Source organism: Crocodylus siamensis, chromosome 7 (genome assembly GCF_052110815.1).
Source record: "Crocodylus siamensis isolate JL-2025a chromosome 7, ASM5211081v1, whole genome shotgun sequence".
NCBI classification, from domain to species: domain Eukaryota; kingdom Metazoa; phylum Chordata; order Crocodylia; family Crocodylidae; genus Crocodylus; species Crocodylus siamensis.
The window spans coordinates 1,846,124-1,866,213 of record NC_143401.1 but is presented as its reverse complement, the minus strand read 5'-3'; the positions used below and the strand labels follow the sequence as shown (position 1 = coordinate 1,866,213).

General features: G+C 60.7%; 1 protein-coding gene across 8 annotated transcripts; it reads right to left on the bottom strand.

Moving 5' to 3' along the window:
• Positions 1 to 2,573: 2,573 nt before the first annotated feature.
• CATSPER4 (cation channel sperm associated 4) lies at positions 2,574 to 18,064 on the bottom strand. 8 transcript variants are annotated; one of them, XR_016443683.1, is made up of 12 exons: positions 14,292 to 14,431; positions 14,081 to 14,164; positions 13,581 to 13,736; positions 12,704 to 12,805; positions 8,326 to 8,423; positions 7,514 to 7,634; positions 6,769 to 6,902; positions 5,811 to 5,994; positions 5,458 to 5,669; positions 4,124 to 4,286; positions 3,201 to 3,426; positions 2,574 to 3,114 (listed from the first exon to the last, which is right to left on the bottom strand). XR_016443683.1 is itself a non-coding variant. In XM_090058867.1 (11 exons), exons 2-11 carry the CDS (start codon positions 14,114 to 14,116, stop codon positions 3,322 to 3,324), a joined length of 1,311 nt encoding a protein of 436 aa, XP_089914993.1. In that variant the 5' UTR covers positions 14,117 to 14,164; positions 17,927 to 18,064; the 3' UTR covers positions 2,574 to 3,321. The 8 variants fall into 8 exon arrangements, 6 of the variants coding, with proteins under 6 accessions (XP_089914993.1, XP_089914994.1, XP_089914991.1 ...); XR_016443684.1 differs by having other exon boundaries at positions 2,574 to 3,426; positions 4,124 to 4,281; XM_090058867.1 differs by lacking the exon at positions 14,292 to 14,431 and adding an exon at positions 17,927 to 18,064 and having other exon boundaries at positions 2,574 to 3,426.
• Positions 18,065 to 20,090: the final 2,026 nt, after the last annotated feature.

Here is a 20,090-nt window from a genome sequence, read left to right as displayed (position 1 = left end):
CCACCGCCCCAGCCTGAGCTTTGTCCGGCTCCCAGGGTGGAGATGCCCCCGCTCCAGCAGTGCCTCGCAAGAACATGGGAAAGGGTTGCCACGGTGGAGAACAGCGTGGGACACTGGCTTTGCCCCGCGGGCGGCACCGGCCGCCCCCGCTGGAAGCGCGGTAGAACCGCGGCTCCAGGCCCCGTCTCATGCGAGCAGCACCAGCCCCGAGTCCGCTGTCCCAGCCGTCCTAACCCCACGCCGCGGGGGACCCGCTCCAGCGCGCCCCCGCCCTCCCCGTGCCCAGCCTGACCCTCGGGGGGACCACCTTTCACTGCACCCGCCGGCGGGCGGGGCGGCATCTCCCGGCTGCCTCGGGCAGCAGCCGGGCCATAGAGCTTCCCCGCCAACCTTTGCTCCCTCGGTTCTGGGAAGACGCGCGGGGGTGCCCAGCTGTGCCCCAGGGCCCTTCCCAGGCGCGGGCCGCGGCGAGGCTGGCACAGGCTCCCGCTTCTCCAAGGCTCCTTTTCCCGCAACGGTCCCGTCTGCCCCCTCGTACAGCTCCTGCACCGAGGGAGCCCCTCGTCCTCGCCGCGGCTTCTCGGTGCCCCCACAGCGTGGGGAATAACAGCCAGGGCCTCCCTCCCGGCCCCGGGTGGCCAGCAGAACAAGACCCCGGGACCCCTTTTCTAGCCCAGGCGCGAGGCGACAGGTCTCCTTGACCTACACGCCGCCGGTGCAGCTGGAAACGGCGCCGAGCTTTACTGCTGTAAATGCCCTCGCGCCCCCGCGCAGGTCCCACCCCACGGGCCTCCTGGCTCGTTACAGCCTGGCGAGGGAAAGGGGCTTTTCTGCATGATTTCAGGCGCTCCGATGGGATCTTCAGCGGCGGGGAGACGCGGAGCCGGGGCAACGCGCGGTCACCCGTCCCCTGTTCCTCGCTGTACAGTAGCAGCAGGAGACGAAGCGAGCTGTTGAGCTGGAGAGGGGGGCTGGGAAAAGACCCCACCTGACCCCACAAGCTTGCACAGAGCCTCGGAGCCCATGGCAGGACGCCTCTCTCCAAACCGGTGATAAGCCCCTGACACGAAGGAATAACCTCACCTCTTAGGTGACAGAGATGCTTACATGCAAGCCTGCTCCAGCCTGCCCAAAGTCCCTGAAAAGTGATGAGTGCAGCTACTTCTTAAAGAACGGGTGTTTTTGGTAGCCAGGTCGGTCTGATTTTTGCATTTCTGCTTTTCTAATACGCCATCACCTTTGCCTTGCGGCCCAGTCGCACGCAGCAGGGAGGGCAAACAGCCGCTTGCCTTTTGCATTAGTGGTTTCTCGGGGTGGGACAAGCTCACTTGTACCTGCCTAGGCGCACCGCAGCGAGCAGCGGGAGTGGGACCTGGCCTGAGACTACTGACTTGTACCAGCCCAGGGCTCCGGCAGCTCAGGCCCCCTCTCATGTGAGCCTCGCTGCTGCCCTCTCCTGGAAATGACTTCAGCCAGACTGCCAAAAAAGCACCAGCGCCCGGGGGAAATCACCTCTGCCCCGCAGACTGAGGTGGAAGACGCTGTGAATCCTGCTGTCTTCAGCTGCCCTAAATCCTGGAGACAAAGCAAGCCGGTTCCTACCGCCACCAGGAGATGGGAACCCCCGGCTGCTTTGAAACCAGGTCTCTGCTCCAGGGCTCGTCCCGGGTTTCGAAAGCGTGGCTGTACGCTGGTGCAGCCAACACAGCGCCTCTTGAATTCAAAGGGAAGAGGTCTGTAGTCTCCTTCCCGAGCCAGGCCATTTGTCAGGCCTGATGCCTGGGAGGGTTAAATCAGCTCCCCTTTGCACAAGCAGCCACGGTTCACCTCTGAGGGGACAACACAGCCCCGTTTTCACACCAGTCCCCTTATCTCACGGTTTGAATTGTAGGCTCAGTGCGGACAGGCTCTTACTTCGGGCATGTGCAAAGGGGTCCCGATTCCCACGGGGGCACCCAACAGCTCGAATAGCATCACAACAGGGTCGTCTTCGGAGCGAGAAAGAATGGAGCCAAGTCCTGGGCCCAGCAGCAAGGTCTGGGATTGCTCCTCCTCTGGGGCAGGCAACGAAGTCAACCCCGGCACGTCAATGCAGGCTGACCTAGTACCCAGCAGCCCCCGGCAGGCAACAGGTCACCCCTGCATTTCTATGTTGTCTAGGCAGGACATTTTTGCAAGTTCTTCCCGGGCACCAGGTCAATCCAGGTGGGTGGAGAGGGGTCCTACCCTCCTTGCTCTGCCTGCCTCCCCCGTGCTTGCTGCCCTCCCTGACCCCAAAGTCCTGCTTTTGGCCCTAGGTCAACTGGGGAGGATGGGGTTGACCCTTGGCCCTCCTCCAAGCTCATTCAATCTCTGCAAAGCAGTCCAGGAGCTTATTTTGCCTCACCTCACTGAGCAGAGCAGCCCCAGGCTCCAGGCCGGTTGGTGTGAGCGGAGGAGTCTCAATACTTTATAGCACCTGTTGCAAGTAAACCTAGTTTGTCCTACTTTCCCCACCCCACGCTGGGGCTCAGCCTTTGGCTTTCGACTCCTACACCAAACCAGGCGAAATAAAAACATCCCAGCCATCCAGACACAGTCCCATGCTCTTTACTACCATTGATCTAAGATCAGCTCAATCATCACTGTCATCTGACACACGATACGTATTTCTTGACGAGTCTTACTCCAATACACCCTACCGGCACCTCGCCCGACACTGTTCATTGTAAAGCATGCCTACGCGACTGCTCTCGCTGTGCCTGCCCCCGCAGTCACAGCATCGGGCGTACTCTGGCAGGGCTGTTGGTTTCTGGATAATGCTCTTAGGCTGGGCAGAAATGCAGGTGTGGGATAGAGCATCTCCCAGCTTGGGAAGGTGAAGGTCAGGCGTGCCTTCCAGAGGACATGCCCACCTGCTTTTATGCCTAAGAGGGCTCCGTTTCTACCTGCACGCGTGCAAGCTCTCCAGCAGCCAGACGTATGGGAAAGGAGGGTGCGAGCTGGTGGCTGACTGCAGGCATCCTCTGGAAACGGGCACCTCTCTCCTCCCCCAAACAGGGCTTTGGAGGCACACGCCACGGCGAGCTCCCTCCACGAGACAGGCCACACCGCATCAGAGCCACCCGAATGGGCCTGACAAGCAGGACAGAGCTAGCATCAGGCCCGGCCTCCTGCTCCTCCTGGGTTTGCCCCGGGGGGAAGTCCGCATCGCCCTGTACCTGCGCCCTGGACCTCAGCCCTGCTGCCCACGTCCACAGCTCGCTGTCCCACAGGCAGCCACGGCGCAAGGTCAGAGCCCATCCATCGTGCGAGCAGCTCTGCAGTTCTCCTCCAGCCTGGCTATGGTGGTGGTCGCGACTGACGGCGTGCCTTCAGGTGGGCCATCTTCACAGACCCTATGGGATTTTTTGATCCTACGCTATGCTCCGAGTCAATGATCTTGGCCTAGGAGAGGGATAAAGGATGAGGATGAGGATGCACCCCCTGAAAGTCTCAGCCTTCCCATGCGCAGTCCCTTCCCTGCCTCCGAAGGCTTTTACATCTCCCCCCCCAGACATCGCTACTCCCGCTACCAGCGCCAGGAAGCCACGCGGCGACGGGCAGCCGCACACTGCTCCTGGCAGGAATGAACTTGCAAATTCAGCAACTGCTTCTGGAGCTGGTCTGGAGTCCCAACAGACGCTGCCTACACAAGGGCACGCACTTTTTACAAGCCTTTCACGTCCCCACGTGTAAAACGAGGATAAGTACGCCCACCTCGGCTGGGAGGCACTCGCGGTTCTTCTGTGGGAAGTGAGATCAAGGATCTCGATATTACTAATCAGCTCCGCACCGCTGGTCGCGGGCTACTGCTGGCTCAGCCCCGTGCCACCCCTGAGGAGACCCGCGGTCCCCGTGTCAGTGCTTTACTAGCGTGTGCGATCCCCATCTAAGGCTGGGGTAAATCAGTGTTGTTCCCTTGACTTTGGCTGTCTGCAGCCGGGCTCCAGTGAAGCAGCGCTGGCTTCCCCCAGTGCAGGGCTGGCCTATTGACTTAAATGGACCGATATGGACAGACACCAGCTGGAAGTGAACGCTTGGCCCCTCGTCTTCAGTGAATGAGGACGCAGCCTGACGCGGAGGTCTCCGGGCAGGACCATACCCTATCCAGAGTGATCAGTGTGGACAAGATATCCCCAGTCCGCCCGGAAGCCAACTCGTTGCCAAGCAGGTCACCCGAGAGGTTTGCATTCTGGATGTTTCGTAGCACCATCTCCTGCTCCTGCTCTTGGTTGAACCTGAGGGACCTCATTTCCTGGACTATTCTGGGGTGGGGGCAAGACAGAAAGAAGCAGCGATGAGATTAAATCACCAAATCCATCTGTCCATCCATCCCTAGATATCCTTCCAGAGCCTCAAAGCCACAAACATGTGTCATCCAAGGTTTTCATTCCCAAATCTCCTCTCTAGGGCTCCCACCACAAGAGCCCCTTGTCTTCTGCTCTCCCATCCCTTCCATCAGTAGGACATGGAAGTTTAAGATCGCTGCTCAGGAAATTGCCCATGACATTCCCCAAATTGCCCTTCTGGGACTCCAGAACAGTAGGTTCCAGACATTAAAGCACTGCAGAGATGACCCAAAACCCAGTGGAAGCCATGGAGAAGCCTTTCCATTGGGATTTGGATCCAAGAGTCTCATGCCAAACGCTGTCCCCCAGGCTAGAGGCCAAGGCACCACCTCTTTCACATCGCTGCCCCCCAAAAGCTGTCATCTAAGTAGTTGTGCTCCAGGGGCACCAGACCAGAAGTCTTCCCCATCAAGGAGATATCATTCAGTTCTGTTCAATCAACCTCTTCTTGCCCCAGCGATGCCTGCTCTAAACAACATGCAACCAGCCCAGTCTTAGCATATAGGCAGATGACCAAGCTGCTGAGGGGTAAAAGCAGGGGAGATGTGCTGGCAGTGGTCCTTTGTGCCCACCGTAGGTGAGAACTGAACCCCAGGAGTTCGCCCTCAGTGAAAGAGGGCAGCGGGCGGTCACCAGATGAAGATGCCAAAACCCCACCTCGTTTTACCTTGCAGGAAACTGAGTCTTTAACCATCACTGAATATCCCTGCCCCACCCAGTTTTCCCTTCCAGGGCCAAGGTCATGAGCCTCACCCATTATCAACCCACCCTCTTCATTGTGTTTCAAAGTCAAGACCATCCATCAACAAACTCTTCTTCACCCAAGGGGTGGTACTTCCATGGGTGTCATTAACACCCAAGGGCACATCAAATGGAGATGCAGAAATATCACCCAACAAGTCAAAAGGTCATGGGCTCAAACCCTCCACAGCCTACAGGCAAAATCTCTCTCTCGGGTGGGGATGTGCCTACGCATAGTTAGAGGCTCATCTTGCTTTGGTGAATAGCTCTGCGGCCCCCACCCATCCCAAGGACTAGGGGCCTCCCAAAGCCAGCCGAGGGGAGTGGAGGGGGTGGATGGACCTACGCATCCAGCTCATCCCGGATCTCTTTGTACTGTTTCAGGTTCTCCTGGGTGGCTTCGAGGACAAGGGAGAAATCATCACAGGTGGCTTCGGTCAGGTTAGCCAAGTTGCCACGGGTCCACGGCTCCTGGTACTGCATCACGACGGGATCCTTCACGGCCACTCTCATATGCACTAGGTTCATCTCTGGGGACACGCTGTCCCCTCCATTTGCCTGCAGGGTTAGCAAAGCACTGCTCTTCAGCGGCTCGTTAACTCAAGGGAGCCGTCGTTTAGCCCCGCTCCGTGGGCTCGGCTGCTTGGAGGACTCAGCCCCCTGAGCACGTGGATGTGCCCACTGGAGCCCAGCACCCACCTCCAAGCTCGAGTCAATGGCCAGGCTGGGGCATCTGGCTTTCTTCTTGGTATAAGCCTCCAGCATCTGCTCCAGGTTCGAAGTCACAACAGCCACCAGCAGGTTGGTGCAGATGAAGGCTCCACCCGTGAGGAAGATGAAGAAGTAGATGATGCCCCCAACTTTCAAGACCAGCCCTGCATTCCTGCGGGCGTAGAAGGGAGCAGGTCACCAGGGTCCCTGGCAGCGCCATCCACAGAGGGACCCGTGGGGGCAGATCTCCCTGCCTCAAACCCAAGGAGGGCGAGAGGCTCCACCCCCCCCCCCCCCCGGTCCTGGAAGCACTGCAATACCAGGTCAATGCATGGAGTGGATGGAGCATGCTCCGGTTCCACCACCCAACACCAAAAAGAATCTGCTCAATATAGACCTCCTGTGGAGGACATATCAGAGGGCCGGGAGAGGCTGCAGGGCCTGCCCGGCGTGAGGCAGTCCTTTCACCCACATCCTAAATATGGGGCACAGCTCCCATGCCCCTCGGACCACTGAGCTGGAAGGAAAAGCGGCTCTGTCCCCACCAAGCTGGGGTTGGACCTTCCACCCATGGGCAAGCAAGTCATTCTCTTCCCCATCCTCTGGACCCCAGCACTCAGGACCCTCTCTGTTCGACTTGGAGTGCCGCGCTCTAACTGCACCGACTTTCCAGGACTCACGGGGAGTCCACAGATATGACGCTGCCCGCTGCAGGATCCAAACGCCAGACCCTCAGCTAAGGCGGCCCAAGCTCCAGGAGTGCTACTGGGGCCCTCGACCCCCTGGGGGGGGCAACCCCAGGCCCACACACACCTAGCAGGGGTTACCTTTGCTGTGGTGTCACTTGCTGGTGTGTGCGTGTACACAACATGCACAGCCATTTGCACGTGAGTGCCGCTGTCTGTTCCAGGGACCAGGGGGCAAAAAAGGGGGTAGGTCCACTCACTTGAAGTCCTTATAGATATTCATCCACCCATCCTGCGTGAGGCAGATGAAGAGGGAGTACAAGGCCTTCCCCAGGTTCCCGAAGTGCTCTGGGACCAGGTTGCCAAACAGTGTCACCCCGAACACCGAGAAGACCTGCAGAGAGATGGCCCCAGCCATAAGCCAGCCCCAGCCTGTGACACCCCTCCTCTCCAAACATCCCAGAAGAGAAGGACTCAAGAGACAGGCAAGATGCTCCCCAAACCAGGCGTCGTCTTAAACTCTGGGGCCTCCTCACCCATGAAGATCCTCCTCCAATGCCCAGATGAGCCCACAGGCAACCCTATGTGGTCCCTGCAGAAACCCCCCCACCAGGCTCTGGGATGCCATTTCCAACTGGGATAGCCTTCACCTCTGCTTGAGCCTCTTGGCCTCGGGGGGAGGCGCCCGGCCCCACAGCCGAACAGGAAGGACATGGCACAGCACATGGTTTGGGCCCAGCGCAGCTGGGGCAGTGCAGAGCTTGCACAGGCTGCACCCCGACCCCACAAGAAGCTATTTGGTCAATGCCTGTGCTACGGTGCCCGATAGCTCCCCGGAGCCAGCTCACAGATGTCTACAGAAGTCGTCAGCCGTGGCAGGCACACATGTGGCAAGTACAAGCGTCATGTGTACAAGCGCCCATACAAGAGAGGAGGGGAAGAGCACAGGGACCATGAAAGAAGGCAGAGGAGGGAGAAACCCAGCCACCCAGTGCACTCACTCACCAGCATGATGGCAAAGAGCAGGAGCATGATGTTGAACATGTCTGGGATGGAGCACAGGATCACTCGGATCATCCGGGCCAGGCCTCTGACCAGCGTGCAGACATGCACCAGCCTCACCACCCTGAGAGGGGCAGAGGGACGCATCAAACAGACAGGGAGGGATACACGGGCAGCCTGGGGGTGCTGGGTCCTGGATGGCCCTGACAAGCCTGGGCTCATGGGTGAGAGGGGCTCCTTGCCTTCTCCCCCCGGTCACCCCGACAACCACTGCGGGGTTTAGAAGTGATGCTAAGAGCTTGGGGCAAGGAGAAGAGGAAAAGCCGGAGGAGCGAGCGAAGGGCTGGACAAGGCCTCCCAGCCAGAGGCTGAACTAACGCCACCTCCCCTGCTTTCAGAGAACAAGGAGAGGAAGGGGGACTCAGGACCCTGCGCAGGGAGAAGGCACTGGCGTGTGGCCGGCGGCTGCAGCCACCCAGACACAAGGCGTGGATTCATAGCAGGGAGGACAATTTGTCAGTGGGGCAAAAACGCTGGGGTTGGGGGGCTCTCTGGATGGCTTCCTATCTAGACTCAGTGCTTTCCTGGAAAGGATGCCAGAGGCAAATGCAAGTTCTTGGATTCAGTACTGGGTTAACTGGGTGCAACCTAATAGCCGGGGCTGCTCAGGTCAGGTGGGACGGCGGTTTCGAACTCAAAAGGCAGCTACAGATTCAGCCGGTAGCTCCAGAGGGATACGGACCAAGCAATGGGATATGGACCCAGCCCCGCGGAGGCTTGATAAAGGCCCAAAGATAAAGGAGCTCTTTCCCTACCGGAGAATTTTGAAGACCTTTTGGTTGTTCAGCGCAGGGAAAGCCGTACCCACGACGAGATACAGCACGATGAGGAAGTCAACGATGTTCCAGCCATCCTGCAAGGAAACGAACCCCGTTATGGAGCAGCACTCGACAGGCTTCAAACCTGGATCCGGTCGAGGAGCAAGGTCAGGCGCCTAGCCCCAGACACCCTCGCCCCGATGGGCCCTCCCGGTGCAGCCGTGACACAAAGCAAAGCCACCATCGTGTGAGAGGTGCCTCAGAGCCGAGACCAAACCCTTGGCTGCACAGCTCTCTGGGGAAATCAGTGCAATGCTGCGGCTGACCCCAGCTGTGGACCCAGTCCAGGAACTGAAAAATCAAAGGTGTTTTTTGGCCACTTTGCCCCGGAGGGAGCACGGACCTGGCGTCAGCCCGCTTAGGCTGTAGTCCCACCCCGCCCACAGACGAGCTGTGCGAGATGGCGTAAGTTCTTCTTCCCTCTGGGCCTCGGTTTGCCCAGCAAGTGGGATGGGTTTAGCAATGCTGCCGTGCCTTGATGGAGCGCCCCGAGGCCTGTGGCTAAAGGTTTCCCAGCAGACCGTCCCTTACGCCGGCACTGGCATCCAGGCAACATGGATGTAAACCCCGCTTAATTGTGGTGTTTGCACAGATGCGGTTGACTCTACGGTGCAGGGCAATCAGGCCCTGGCTAAATGAATCCCGACCTTTGGATCAGCTCATTTTGAATCAAGTCAAGGCCTGCCCGTCACGGCCCAGCAAGACTGATGCACACCTGTTTCTGCAACCGGCCTGGGCACGACAGGGCTCGCACCAGCGGACTGCCTTCGATTCCCCCGCCCAAAGGGCAGGGGCCACTGCCAGCCGGATCAATGTGGGGGGCATCCTTTGGACTGAGTCAAAGTCTGCAGGGCACACAGCCCCTAGCACCTCAAAAAGCAGGTTTTAGAAAGTCCCCATCCCAGAAGCCCTTGGCAATGCCACCAGCCCGGACATAGTGGGGATCACTGACACGTGGTGGGGCGCAACGCATGACCGGGCGGTGAATGTCCAGGGCTATGGGCTGTACAGGAGGGACAGGACAGGAAAGAGGGGTGGGGGCGTGGCGCTCTATATCAAGGAGGAATACACATCCTCGTTAATTAGCAAGGAGTCAGGGGAGGGGCACTCTGAAGTGCTTTGGGTTAGAGTACAAGGCAGTCGAGGGGAAAGGGACTTAACGGTGGGGGGCTACTACAGACCCCCCAACCAGGGAGAAGAGCTTGACCAGGATTTCCTGGGCCAGCTCACAGAGGCAGTGAAGGCTAGGGATGTGGTGGTCATGGGGGACCTGAACTTCCCGGACATCTGCTGGGAGGAGCAGTCGGCCAGGTCTGACCGCTCACGCAGGGTCTTGGCCAGAGTGCAGGACCTCCATCTACCCCGGGGGGTGCACAGCCCCACCGGGGAGACACCTTGTTGGACCTGGTGCTGGCCATGGGAGGTGACCTGGTGAGCGGGGGCTGCGGGTGCTCGACCGCCTGGGCGACAGCGATCATCGCCCGCTGGGAGTCACCATCCAGCGCAAGGTGGCAAAGGCCTGCAGTAAGGCGGCGGCCCTAGATTTTAGGAGGGCAGACTTCAGCGAGCTAAGGAGGATAGTTGGGGAAGCGCTGAGGTCCCGGAGGGGAGGGGAGCCGGGTGGCCAAGGAGAGTGGTCGCTCCTTAAGGAGACGATCCTCCAAGCCCAAAGGGAGGTAATCCCAACGGGGATCAAAGGGAGCAGGAGGGCACACAAGCCTCTGTGGCTCACCAAAAGCATCCGGGAATGTCTCCTTGCTAAAAAGGAGGCTTACACCCAATGGAGAGAAGGGGTCATCGCCAGGGAGGGCTATTCTGTAGTAGCTCGGGGATGTAGGGGGGCAGTTAGGAAGGCCAAGGCAGAGATGGGACTGGGGCTAGCTTCCCAGATTAAGGACAATAAGAAGTCCTTCTTTAAATACATAGGAGGTAAAAAGAAGGTCCCGGGTAATGTGGGGCCCTTGCAGGACGCGTTGGGAAACTTGGTCGTCACACCAGACGGCAAAGCTAACATGTTTAACGATTTCTTTGCCTCCGTCTTCCTAAGTAGGGACCAGAACAGCCACCTCCCTGCTGGGCCCCCCTCGGGCCCTCAGGGGAGGCACACCGGGGCCACGGGTTAGCGAGGATTTAGTTAGGGAGCTTCTGGAGGGGTTGGACGTATTCAAGTCAGCCGGCCCGGATGATCTCCACCCAAGAGTACTAAAGGAACTGGCCGAGGTCATGGCGGGACCCCGGCGCGGGTTTACGAGCACTCGTGATGCTCTGGTGAGGTGCCGGAGGACTGGAGGAGGCCAACATGGTCCTCATCTTCAAAAAAGGCAGGAAGGAGGACCCGGGAAGCTAAAGGCCGGTTAGTCTCACCTCAATCCTAGGCAAGCTGTTCGAGAAAATTATGCTGGCACACACCCAGGAGGGGCCAGCAGGGGACTGCATGCTTAGGGGCAACCAACACGGTCTCATCAGCGGCAGGTCCTGTCAGACCAACCTTGTGCCTTCTATAATCAGGTCACCAAATCCTTAGACGCAGGGGGAGCAGTGGACATCGTCTTCCTGGACTTCCAGAAGGCCTTCGACACTGTCTCTCACCCCGTTCTCATTCAGAAACTGGGGGGCTGTGGTGTAGACACCCACACAGTCAGATGGGTCGCCAACTGGCGGGAGGGCCGCACCCAGAGGGTGGTAGTGGATGGGTCCTTCTCATCCTGGAAGGGTGTGGGCAGTGGGGTCCCCCAGGGCTCGGTCCTCGGGCCCGCACTGTTCAACATCTTCATCAGTGATTTGGACGAGGGGGTAAAAAGCACCTGCTCAAATTTGCTGATGACACTAAGATGTGGGGGGACGTGGGCACGCTGGAAGGATGCAACAGGCTACAATCAGACCTGGACAGGTTACAGGGGTGGGCGGACGTGAATAGGATGGGTTTCAACACAGACAAGTGCAAGGTGCTGCACCTGAGGAGGAACAACCGGCACCATGCCTACAGGCTGGGGAACTCCCCTCTTGTCAGCACGGAGGCGGAAAGGGATCTGGGGGTCATCACTGACTCCAAGATGAACATGGGCCGGCAGTGTGGGGACGCGGTCAGGAAGGCCAACCGCACCTTGTCGTGCATCCACAGATGCATCTCGAGCAGGTCCAGGGAGGTGATCCTCCCCTCTATGTGGCACTGGTCAGGCCGCAGCTGGAGGACTGCGTCCAGTTCTGGGGGCCGCACTTCAGGAGGGATGTGGACAGCATGGAGAGGGGCCAGAGGAGGCCACTCGCATGGTCGGGGGCAGCAGGGCAGGCCCTACGAGGAGAGGCAACGGGACCTGAACCTGTTCAGCCTCCACAAGAGAAGGCTGAGGGGGATCTTGTGGCCTGTTACAAACTAGTCAGGGGGGACCAGCAGGCACTGGGGGAGTCCCTGTTCCCCCGAGCACCGCCAGGAGTGCCCAGGAATAGCGGTCACAAGCTGGCAGAGGGGAGATTCAGATAGACATCAGGAGGCGCGACTTCACGGTCAGGGCGGCTAGGGCCTGGACCCAACTTCCAAGAGAAGTGGTGCTGGCCCCTGCCCAGGGGGTGTTTAAGAGGAGGCTAGGATGAACACCTTGCTGGGGTCGTTTGACCCCAGTACTCCTTCCTGCCGTGGCAGGGGGTCGGACTCGATGATCTGCTCAGGGCCCTTCCGACCCTGGAAACTGTGAAACTACGCCCAAGAATTTCATTAACAGTTCCTGTCTGTAGAGAACTGTGATCATAGAAGAAAAATCACAGATTAGGGTGGGAAGGGAGCTCAGGAGGTCACATCTAGTGCAACCCCCTGCTCCAAGCAGGACCAGCCCCAACGACATCATCCCAGCCAAGGCTTGGTCTACCCAGGGCTTCAACACCTCCAAGGATGGAGAGTCCACCGCCTCTTTGGGTAACTTGGTCCAGTGCTTCACCACCCGCCTCGGGAGAAAGTTTTTTCCTAATATCCAACCTAAACCTCCCTCATGTTCACCCAGCATGAGTCACTTAACCCCTTAGATGGCCAAATTTGCACAGACTTCTAGCAAAGGGCCAGGCCCTCGCTCTGCTTCCATTCGATCGCAAAGCATCGAACACAAAATGGTCATAAGTTGCACTTAGATGAGTCTGGACACCCAAGGCCGGCGTGAAGCCATGCAGCCATCTCCCCTGCCCGTAGGCCATGGGAAACAGGCTGAGACGGGGAAACCGAGTCACAGAGAGGATGAGGAAGGGGTCCGGTGGGATGGAGGCGATAAGCAGCAACAGCAATGATCCCGGGGGATTTCAAACCGAGGCGGCCGTGCGGAGTTCTCACCTTCCAGTACAGCCAAAATCCTTTGTACCAGTTGAGCAGGACCTCGATGATAAGGACAGTCAGGACAATGTTATCTATGGCAGAGAACAACCCAAAGTAGTTCTACAATAAAGAATAGAAGACAAGAACTAGAAAGTCTCCCGGGGGGACACGGCTCGCGCCCTGCGATCGTCGGGTCCGCGTCCCCCCGGGACCTGAGCAGCAAATCTGTCCTGCCTCACAGCGTGGGGGGCAATGGCCTTATTCCGCTCTGGAGCATGCACCAGCCCTGCTGAGATGTGCTTGCACCCAATTCAAAATGCTGTGCTGACCCCAGGCGTAAGAGAGGAACATAGGCAGAGAGGAAAGGCAGGAGGCTGAAGGGAGAGAAGAGGATAGGGAGCAAAAAGGTGCACCGGAGAAAGAGTGATTTGCTGTACTTTTCGGAAACAATGCCGAAGGGGAGAAAAAGCCTGGGCGGGGAACGGGCGAAGGAGAAGAGGTGAATTGGAACAGAAGAGAAGCTGCAGGAAGAGCAGAGGGGCAGGGCATTGCTCTGTGAATAAAAAATGTTAGGGTTTGCTTTTTTTTTTGGAAGGTGCCTGAATGACAAAAATGCGGCGACCAGGAAACAGCCACACGACCCCCTGGAAGCTGCAGATCCTGAGCCCCCCCGGGTCAGACTACATATCCCATCATGCACCACCCTGCCCTCTGCTTGAGGGCAGTGCATCATGGGAGATGGGCTTCTTTACCCCACTCATGCCACATGCCCACGGGAGGTATTTGGTCGGGGCTCCCGAGGACCCCCAGGGCTTTGCTTCCACTTGCCACGGGGTGGAGGGGGCTCCGCTCTGCCCCCGCCCGGCGTTCGCCCCCTCCGACCCCACCGACGTACCTGCTGGATCATGGGGTCGGTCTGGCTGGCGATGGCGAGGGCGTTGCTCAGGATGAGCCCGGCCAGCACCAGCTTGAAGGCCCAGTGGTTCAGGAACCGGGCCGCGCACACCTTGGAGACAAACTCCTCCATGTCCCCGTCACCCTGGGGGGAGACCTGAGAGCTGCAGCGCGGGCCCTGCCCCGCTCCGGCACGCCCCAGCAGGCAGCCAGGGTGCCCCGGCACGAGCACCACACTGCCCGCCAGCCGCAGCGGGCCTGGCGCGCAGGAGGCAGCGTGCCGCAGTGGTTACAGCGGAGTGCTCCACGGCACTAACTTGATACGGCACCTCAGGCCTCCGTGCCTCAGTCTGCCTGCCTGTGAAATGGGCGCAGACCCATCCCTAGCGTGCAGCTGGCTGGGAAACGGGGGCTTGTCAAAGCCGCGTACCACAGGGACCACGGAGGGGAGGGCTCCCCCCCTCCCCCGAGCCTGCGGAGGTTTCCACAGGGTTGGCCTACCTGGGTGCGCACGACGTCCCGCCAGTTGATCATCATCTCTGCTTTCTTCGCTTTCCCCGCCTTGGGCAGCTGGGAGCCCGGGTGCTGCGTGGGGGAGACGCACGGTCACGCCAGCCCCGCACGCCTCGCCTGGCTCGCAGCCCCCGCCCGCCGCCCTGCCCTGCGGTCCCGGGGTAACCGCCTCCCTTCCCCCGACGCCCCCATCCCTCACCAGGGTGGTCTCCAGCAGGGCAGACATCTCCGCTCCGCCCCGGCTGCCTCGCGCCGGGCCGGCCGCCCGCATTGTGACATCACTGTTCTGACCCCAGAGAAGCCTCTTCCTCGCTCACGTCATCACTGCCCCGCTCGCCGCGAGGTCACCGCTCCCTGCCCCGGCCGGGGAGCAGCAGACAGGCCAGGTCTGGGGTCACCCCACCCCGAGATGTCCCCGTGCGGCACGCCCCCGCGGAAGGTGCACTAACCCCTCCTGGCGCTGCATCCAGCCCAGCCCCTGGGGTGGGCACGGCTGTACCTTGCCGGCACCGGGTCAGCGCCCCGCGTGCACACCCCCAGCCCAGCGTAGGGCCCTGGTATCCTGGGACTGACTGAACTGGACTCCACGCTGCAGAAGTCCGAGCGCAGCGGAGCCTGGAGAGCCGCGGGCGTGAGACCCACCCCAAGCAGTCGGGACCAGCCGGAATTGCCGCGCTTCGGCGTGTATTTGTGCCAAGCGTGACCTTGCAGCTCTGATGCGGGCCATGCGAAGGACCCAACCCCAGGCAGGAGTGAAGCCCTGCTATTCCTCTGCACAGGGGGGAAACTGAGGCACGGAGTGGCCACAGTCCAAGGTGTTTCAGCACCGCACACCCAGAGGAAAGTGTTGAGCTTCTCTGCACAGCCAGCCCTGAGGGACCTGCCCAAGGCCACCCAGGAAGTCTGTGGCAGAGAAAGGCCTTGACCCCCAGTGCTCTAACCACTGTGCCACCCTGCCCTTCACACCGCTTAGGCCTGCTGTCCCTCCCAAGGGGTCTTTCTTCCCCAGGGCCCTGCTCCCAGCCAGACGTGAGCGCTGCAGTGGCTCCGGAGCCCAGCAGAGAGCAGCACGAACCAGCGATGCTTGCAGACCTGCCCTCCCCTTCCCAGGGCTTCACAGCCGGGGCCTAGGGGAGCGGGCAGGCAGGGGACGGGGGAGGCTTCGAGACCCCCCTGGACAGGGCCCCACCCTGGCCACGCAGCAGCTGGGATAGAAGAGATGGGCCACAAACCCCCCTGCCTCTGGCGCGTTCCTAGCCCGCCGCGGCCGCGGTGCTCCGGCACCACCAGGGACCGGTCTCGTCCCGCCTGATCTGCTGGGAGACAAACCTCAGCGTGGCCTCATTTCATCCACCACAACAGCACAAACAAGGGCTCCAAGCCACCCCCGCCACGGGCAGGGACTGTCCTGCCGTTACAGCAGCAGCCTTGGACGCGGGAGAAACATGCCTCTGCCACCGACTCTCGGCATGCTCTTGGTCAAGTCACCTCACCTCTCTGCACCTCCACTCCCTACCTGCCAAAAGGCTCTGCTATCTGCCATGTCCTGTTTGGATATGGTACCTAGAGAGAGCGAGAGACCAAACTCCCGGCTCGGCTCCGAGTCTCCAGGATGCCACGGGGGGGCAGCATCGGAGCGCAGCAGGCCGCCCGCCGCGTGAACGGGTCCGGCTGGGCAGAGAGGGGCCTGGTTCATTCCAGTTTCCCACAGCAGGCTGGAGGGGGTGCAGCATGCCCCGCTGGCTCGCAGCCTGATCCCGAGCAGCGAGGGTGCAGAGTGGGGCCGGGCTACCCGGGGGTCGCCGGGTTCGACGCGACCTAGCTGGAGGCCCAGGTGTCCGGGGCTGCCTCTGCAAACCAGTGCTGGAGACCGGCCCCTGCTCAACCCTGGAGGGTGTCGCTGGGATGCCTGGGCTTGGGGGAAGCTGGCATCCTCCGACCCCCAGCTGGCTTCATTCACCTGCACTGGCGCAAAGGAAGGAAGGGGCGAGGGGAGGTTCTTCTCCGACCCTTTTGGCCATGCCCAGGACCCCAGCCCCGACCCTAACCCCTCAGCTGTGGCAGCAGCTACCCACGGAGGCTGGCTCCACGTCGCAGCCCCAAGCGGAGGTTTAGCAGACGTGGCTCGAACCCTGGTAAATACCAGCAGACCGTTGGCTCCAGGCGCGCGTGCCCTGGTGCAGCTGGGACTCTGCCCAGGCCTATAATTATAGCTAATTCCTCCCCTGCCGTGGCTATGTTAACGAGACCCACAGCTGCATATTGAAGGGGCAATTAATTGTCGTGCCCACGTAACCGTGGTTACGGGATTGATATAGGTAGCAGCTCTGGGATGGGGGGCTGTGTCTGGTGATGCTATAACGCCCCTCCGGGTGCGTGGGGGGCTGGGATGAGACCCCAGGATCCCTGGGCTGGCCCTGCTCAGACCTGGGTGCGAGGCCCCTGGGAGGCTCCAAAGCTGGAGCCCTGCACCCAGCAAGAGCCCCTGGGGCAGCAGACAGCACCCACCGCCCGGCTGCATACTGCCCTTGGTGCCAGGCCCCGCCTGGGTCCAACCGGAGCCGCCGGCCCCAGCGCCCGCGGTCCCCACCGCCCGACCCGCTGCGGTTAGCGGCTCCTCTCCAGCGCTGGACCCCTGCCCATCGGGGCGGGGACCGGCGCTATCCCGCAGCAGCCGCCGGGAGAGGCAGGTGCTGGATGCTCGAAGCATGACACACGCCGAAGGGAGACGGGGGGATCCGGGGGAGTGGCGGAGACAGCGCTAGCGGGACTAGCACAGGCTGCCCCCACATCTCACGGAGCACGGGGGCAACCAGCATCTCCCTGGCACGGCTGTTATGGGGGCAGAGGGTGGTAGCAGAGCTCGGTGGCTGGGGTGGGTGGAGTGGGGGTCAGGCCAGGTCTGAGCCCTGACCTCCGCAGTCACACCGGGGTTGGCACCGGCTGCCACGGGGAGGCTTTCCCCGTCTCCGGCAGTGCCCAAGGCCCCGGGGAATCTCGCCCCAGCCACCCACGCAGCGCACCTGGCCCGTTGTGCAACGCCGGCCGCGCTGGGCGGGGGGAGGAATTCCTTCCTGGTGCCTGCAAGGATTCGCCTGCACGGCGATGCCTGGGAACCGCGCACCCGCCCCGCGCGACCGGGGCCAGGGCTCCAGGCTGCTCTCCGGGCAGGCGGATGCACGGTAAGGAGCACCCGCCTCCGCGGGGGGTCGAGCTCCACGGACCTCGGCGCCCGGCTGCTCCTGCCCCGGACAACAAGGGACGGGCCTGCATTGCAGGACAAGCGGCTGCATGGGGCAGCGGGAGGGAAGTCTCCCCCAGGCCAGGCTGGGACTGTGCTCAGCACCCATCTAGTCACCGACCCTAGGGTAGACGCGCTGAGTTTTGTAACCGAGCCGCCGGCCTGAGATAGGGGGGCGGGGTGTGTGCCCAGCCCTGCGTCTCCACTGCTCTGTGCCTCGGTTTTTCTCTCTGTGAAGTGGGGCTAAAGATCACGACACCCTGGGGGAGGGCGTGAAACAACTAACAACTATAGCAGCTGCACAGGAAAGGAGCAAAGCCCTTTGGAGACCTGCGATGAGATGGGACCTCCAGCTTCTCCTGTGGCCCAGGGTCCACCTCCCCCTTCCCACACGACACGGTGCCTCGTGCGGCACCCGCTGTACAGCCTAATCCCGGGGAGGTGGATATGATGGCTATCAATAGCAATTATTAGCAGACCCCGAGCTGATAGGTGGAGACGTAGAAACCCGCTGGCTGGGTCGCTTCACTGACCCCAGACTGCGGGGAGGGTAACAGGGTTTCCTGCCGTTTCCGTCACGTTAATGGAAATACCTGTTACGTCCCTTGTTTCCTGCCAGGGCTCAGGAGAGCGGAGCGGTGACATCCCCCATGGGCGAGCAGAAGCCAGACGAACGGTGAGGAAGCAGGGCAGGGTGCCAGGACTCCTGCGTTGTCTTCCCAGCTCTGCTGCTTCACGCCACGTGGTTCTGGGAGCATCGCTCGGCTGCTCTGTGCCTCAGTATCTCTACCTGTGAAATGGGGTCAAGAATCAGGGCAGGGTGGCCCTGAGGCTCACCTCCCAGCCCCCCTGCAAAGCACTCGGGGCGGGAATCACTGCCACCAGCAAGTCTCCTCCCTCCCAGCCTCTTCAGCCTGGGGCTTTAGATACTCCCAAACCCACGGCAGGCTTCCCACGTGCAAGCCCCAAGCCCAGACGCCTTGGGGTCCAGATGCTCCTTAGCCTCGTTTCCAGAAGAGCAAGCTAGAGGGAGAGCCCAAAAGCAATTCCCCATCTCCATAAATTGTGTAGCCGAGATCCTCCCCTTTGGAGGCATTTGCAGACTCTGGCAGGGGTCAGCCCGCAGCGCAAGGGTCAGGCTTTCACCCCTGGAGTCCTGGACCGCATCCCACCCCTGCAGGGAAACCCCGCTCCGCATCACGCCTGGTTTCCAGTCTCTTCTTTCCCGTCAGGGGCAGGAGAGACGGCGTGCCTTCACTTCGCCCCATTGCATGGGAGCAGGAAAGGAGGCACGTCTTTCGCGGGCAATGGCTGCACAAGGCCTTCAATCGAGCCCAGGTCATTTGCTGGCACCGAGTCAGGAAACGTGGGCGAGTCACTCCCTTGCCCCGTGCCTCAGTTTCCCCATCCAGCACAACGACGGCCCTCGCTCCCCAGAGGACGACAGCAGGCAACGAACGGATCATGGCAGAGAAGGCGGTGCGAGGTCTCCATCGAGCAGCTCCGGAGACGGGCCACAAGGCCTCACGAGTGCTTAGTGCTGTTATTTTCCCTGTAAAGCATTGTGCAACTTTGGGCTTCTGGGAACTGGCTTGACTGGATGCGTCCGTGACAGCCTCAAGGCTAACGAAGCCCCCTCTGACCTCCAGAAGGCCAGCACCTCTGGAGCAAAGCCCGTGCCGCGGCACAGGGGACGGGCAAAGCAGGGCTCGGGGCAGTGGCCCGGAGCCGGGACCCGGCGCGCACAGGGCTCCCGAGCACGGAGCGAGTGACGCGGGCCTGAAGTCGGGCATGCGAGGGTGGCACCGAGCAGCTGCGTCCCAGCAGCCCACGACCGTCCAGGACAGGAAGGGATGAGGCATCCTGTACTCCCTTGAAAATACCACAGGGAATATTACCACGGCTGGAAGTGGGCCAGGGCATGCTGGACGCCTGGCTGGAGGCTGCGGGGGAGCGGGGCAGCAAATCTGTGCTACAAATCCAGAGCCCAGACATTTGGGGAGGAAGGCCTGGAAAGAAAGGGGGTTCGTTAACCCTTTCTGCTAGGAGGCAGCCCCCCCAGAACAGATCCCGATACACATGGGACCCCCAATGTGGACCCCTCTAGGAGACTGGGTCTCCACCACCCACCTGCAGCCGGATCAAAGACCTCACTGAGCTATTGAATGTTTGCAAAAATCCCAGCCCCCCCAAAACAGATCCCGATACACATGGGACCTGGGCTGAACCCCAACGTGGACCCCTCTAGGAGACTGGGTCTCCACCACCCACCTCCAGCCGGATCAAAAGACCTCACTGAGCTATTTAACGTTTGCAAGTCCTTTTGACTGGAGCAAGAGAGAGAGAGAGGATCTCTCTGAAACTAAACCAAAAAAAAGCAAGAAAAAGATCCATTAGCAGCCCCCTCCCCCAGCAGAAAGGCCCAGAGCAGGAATCTGCCCCGGATTGGTTTCAAGGGTAATTGATGGCCCAGGGAGCGGGCTGTAAAGCCTGAGGAGGAGGCTGCCTTCGCTCTGTTTGCAGAGTGGACTTGGAAATGGAAAAGCCGGGCGGGCGGGAGGGGGAAGGAGCCGGGACTGGAGCTCAGACAGCCTGGCGCCAGCAAACACCTGCAAACAGCTAACAGGAACACAATGGCAAACACAGGTGGGGGAGTGTTGTCATCTCAAACCTCTCCCCTCTGTTAATCACAGCTGATTGCATCAGTTTCCAGGCCCTGCCAAGACCCGCCAGCAGCAGCAGGCGCAGGCCCTGCGC

What these genes read in the sequence shown, in the direction of transcription:
- CATSPER4 (XM_090058865.1), bottom strand. Translation starts at nt 14,363, where the DNA reads ATGCGGGCGGCCGGCCCGGCGCGAGGCAGCCGGGGCGGAGCGGAGATG. An exon ending in ATCCGGGATGAGCTGGATGC is followed by an intron (nt 4,287 to 5,457) that starts GTAGGTCCATCC and finishes CCCCCACCCCAG; the next exon opens with AATAGTCCAGGAAATGAGGT. An exon ending in CACTGATCACTCTGGATAGG is followed by an intron (nt 3,427 to 4,123) that starts GTATGGTCCTGC and finishes TCCCTCTCCTAG; the next exon opens with GCCAAGATCATTGACTCGGA.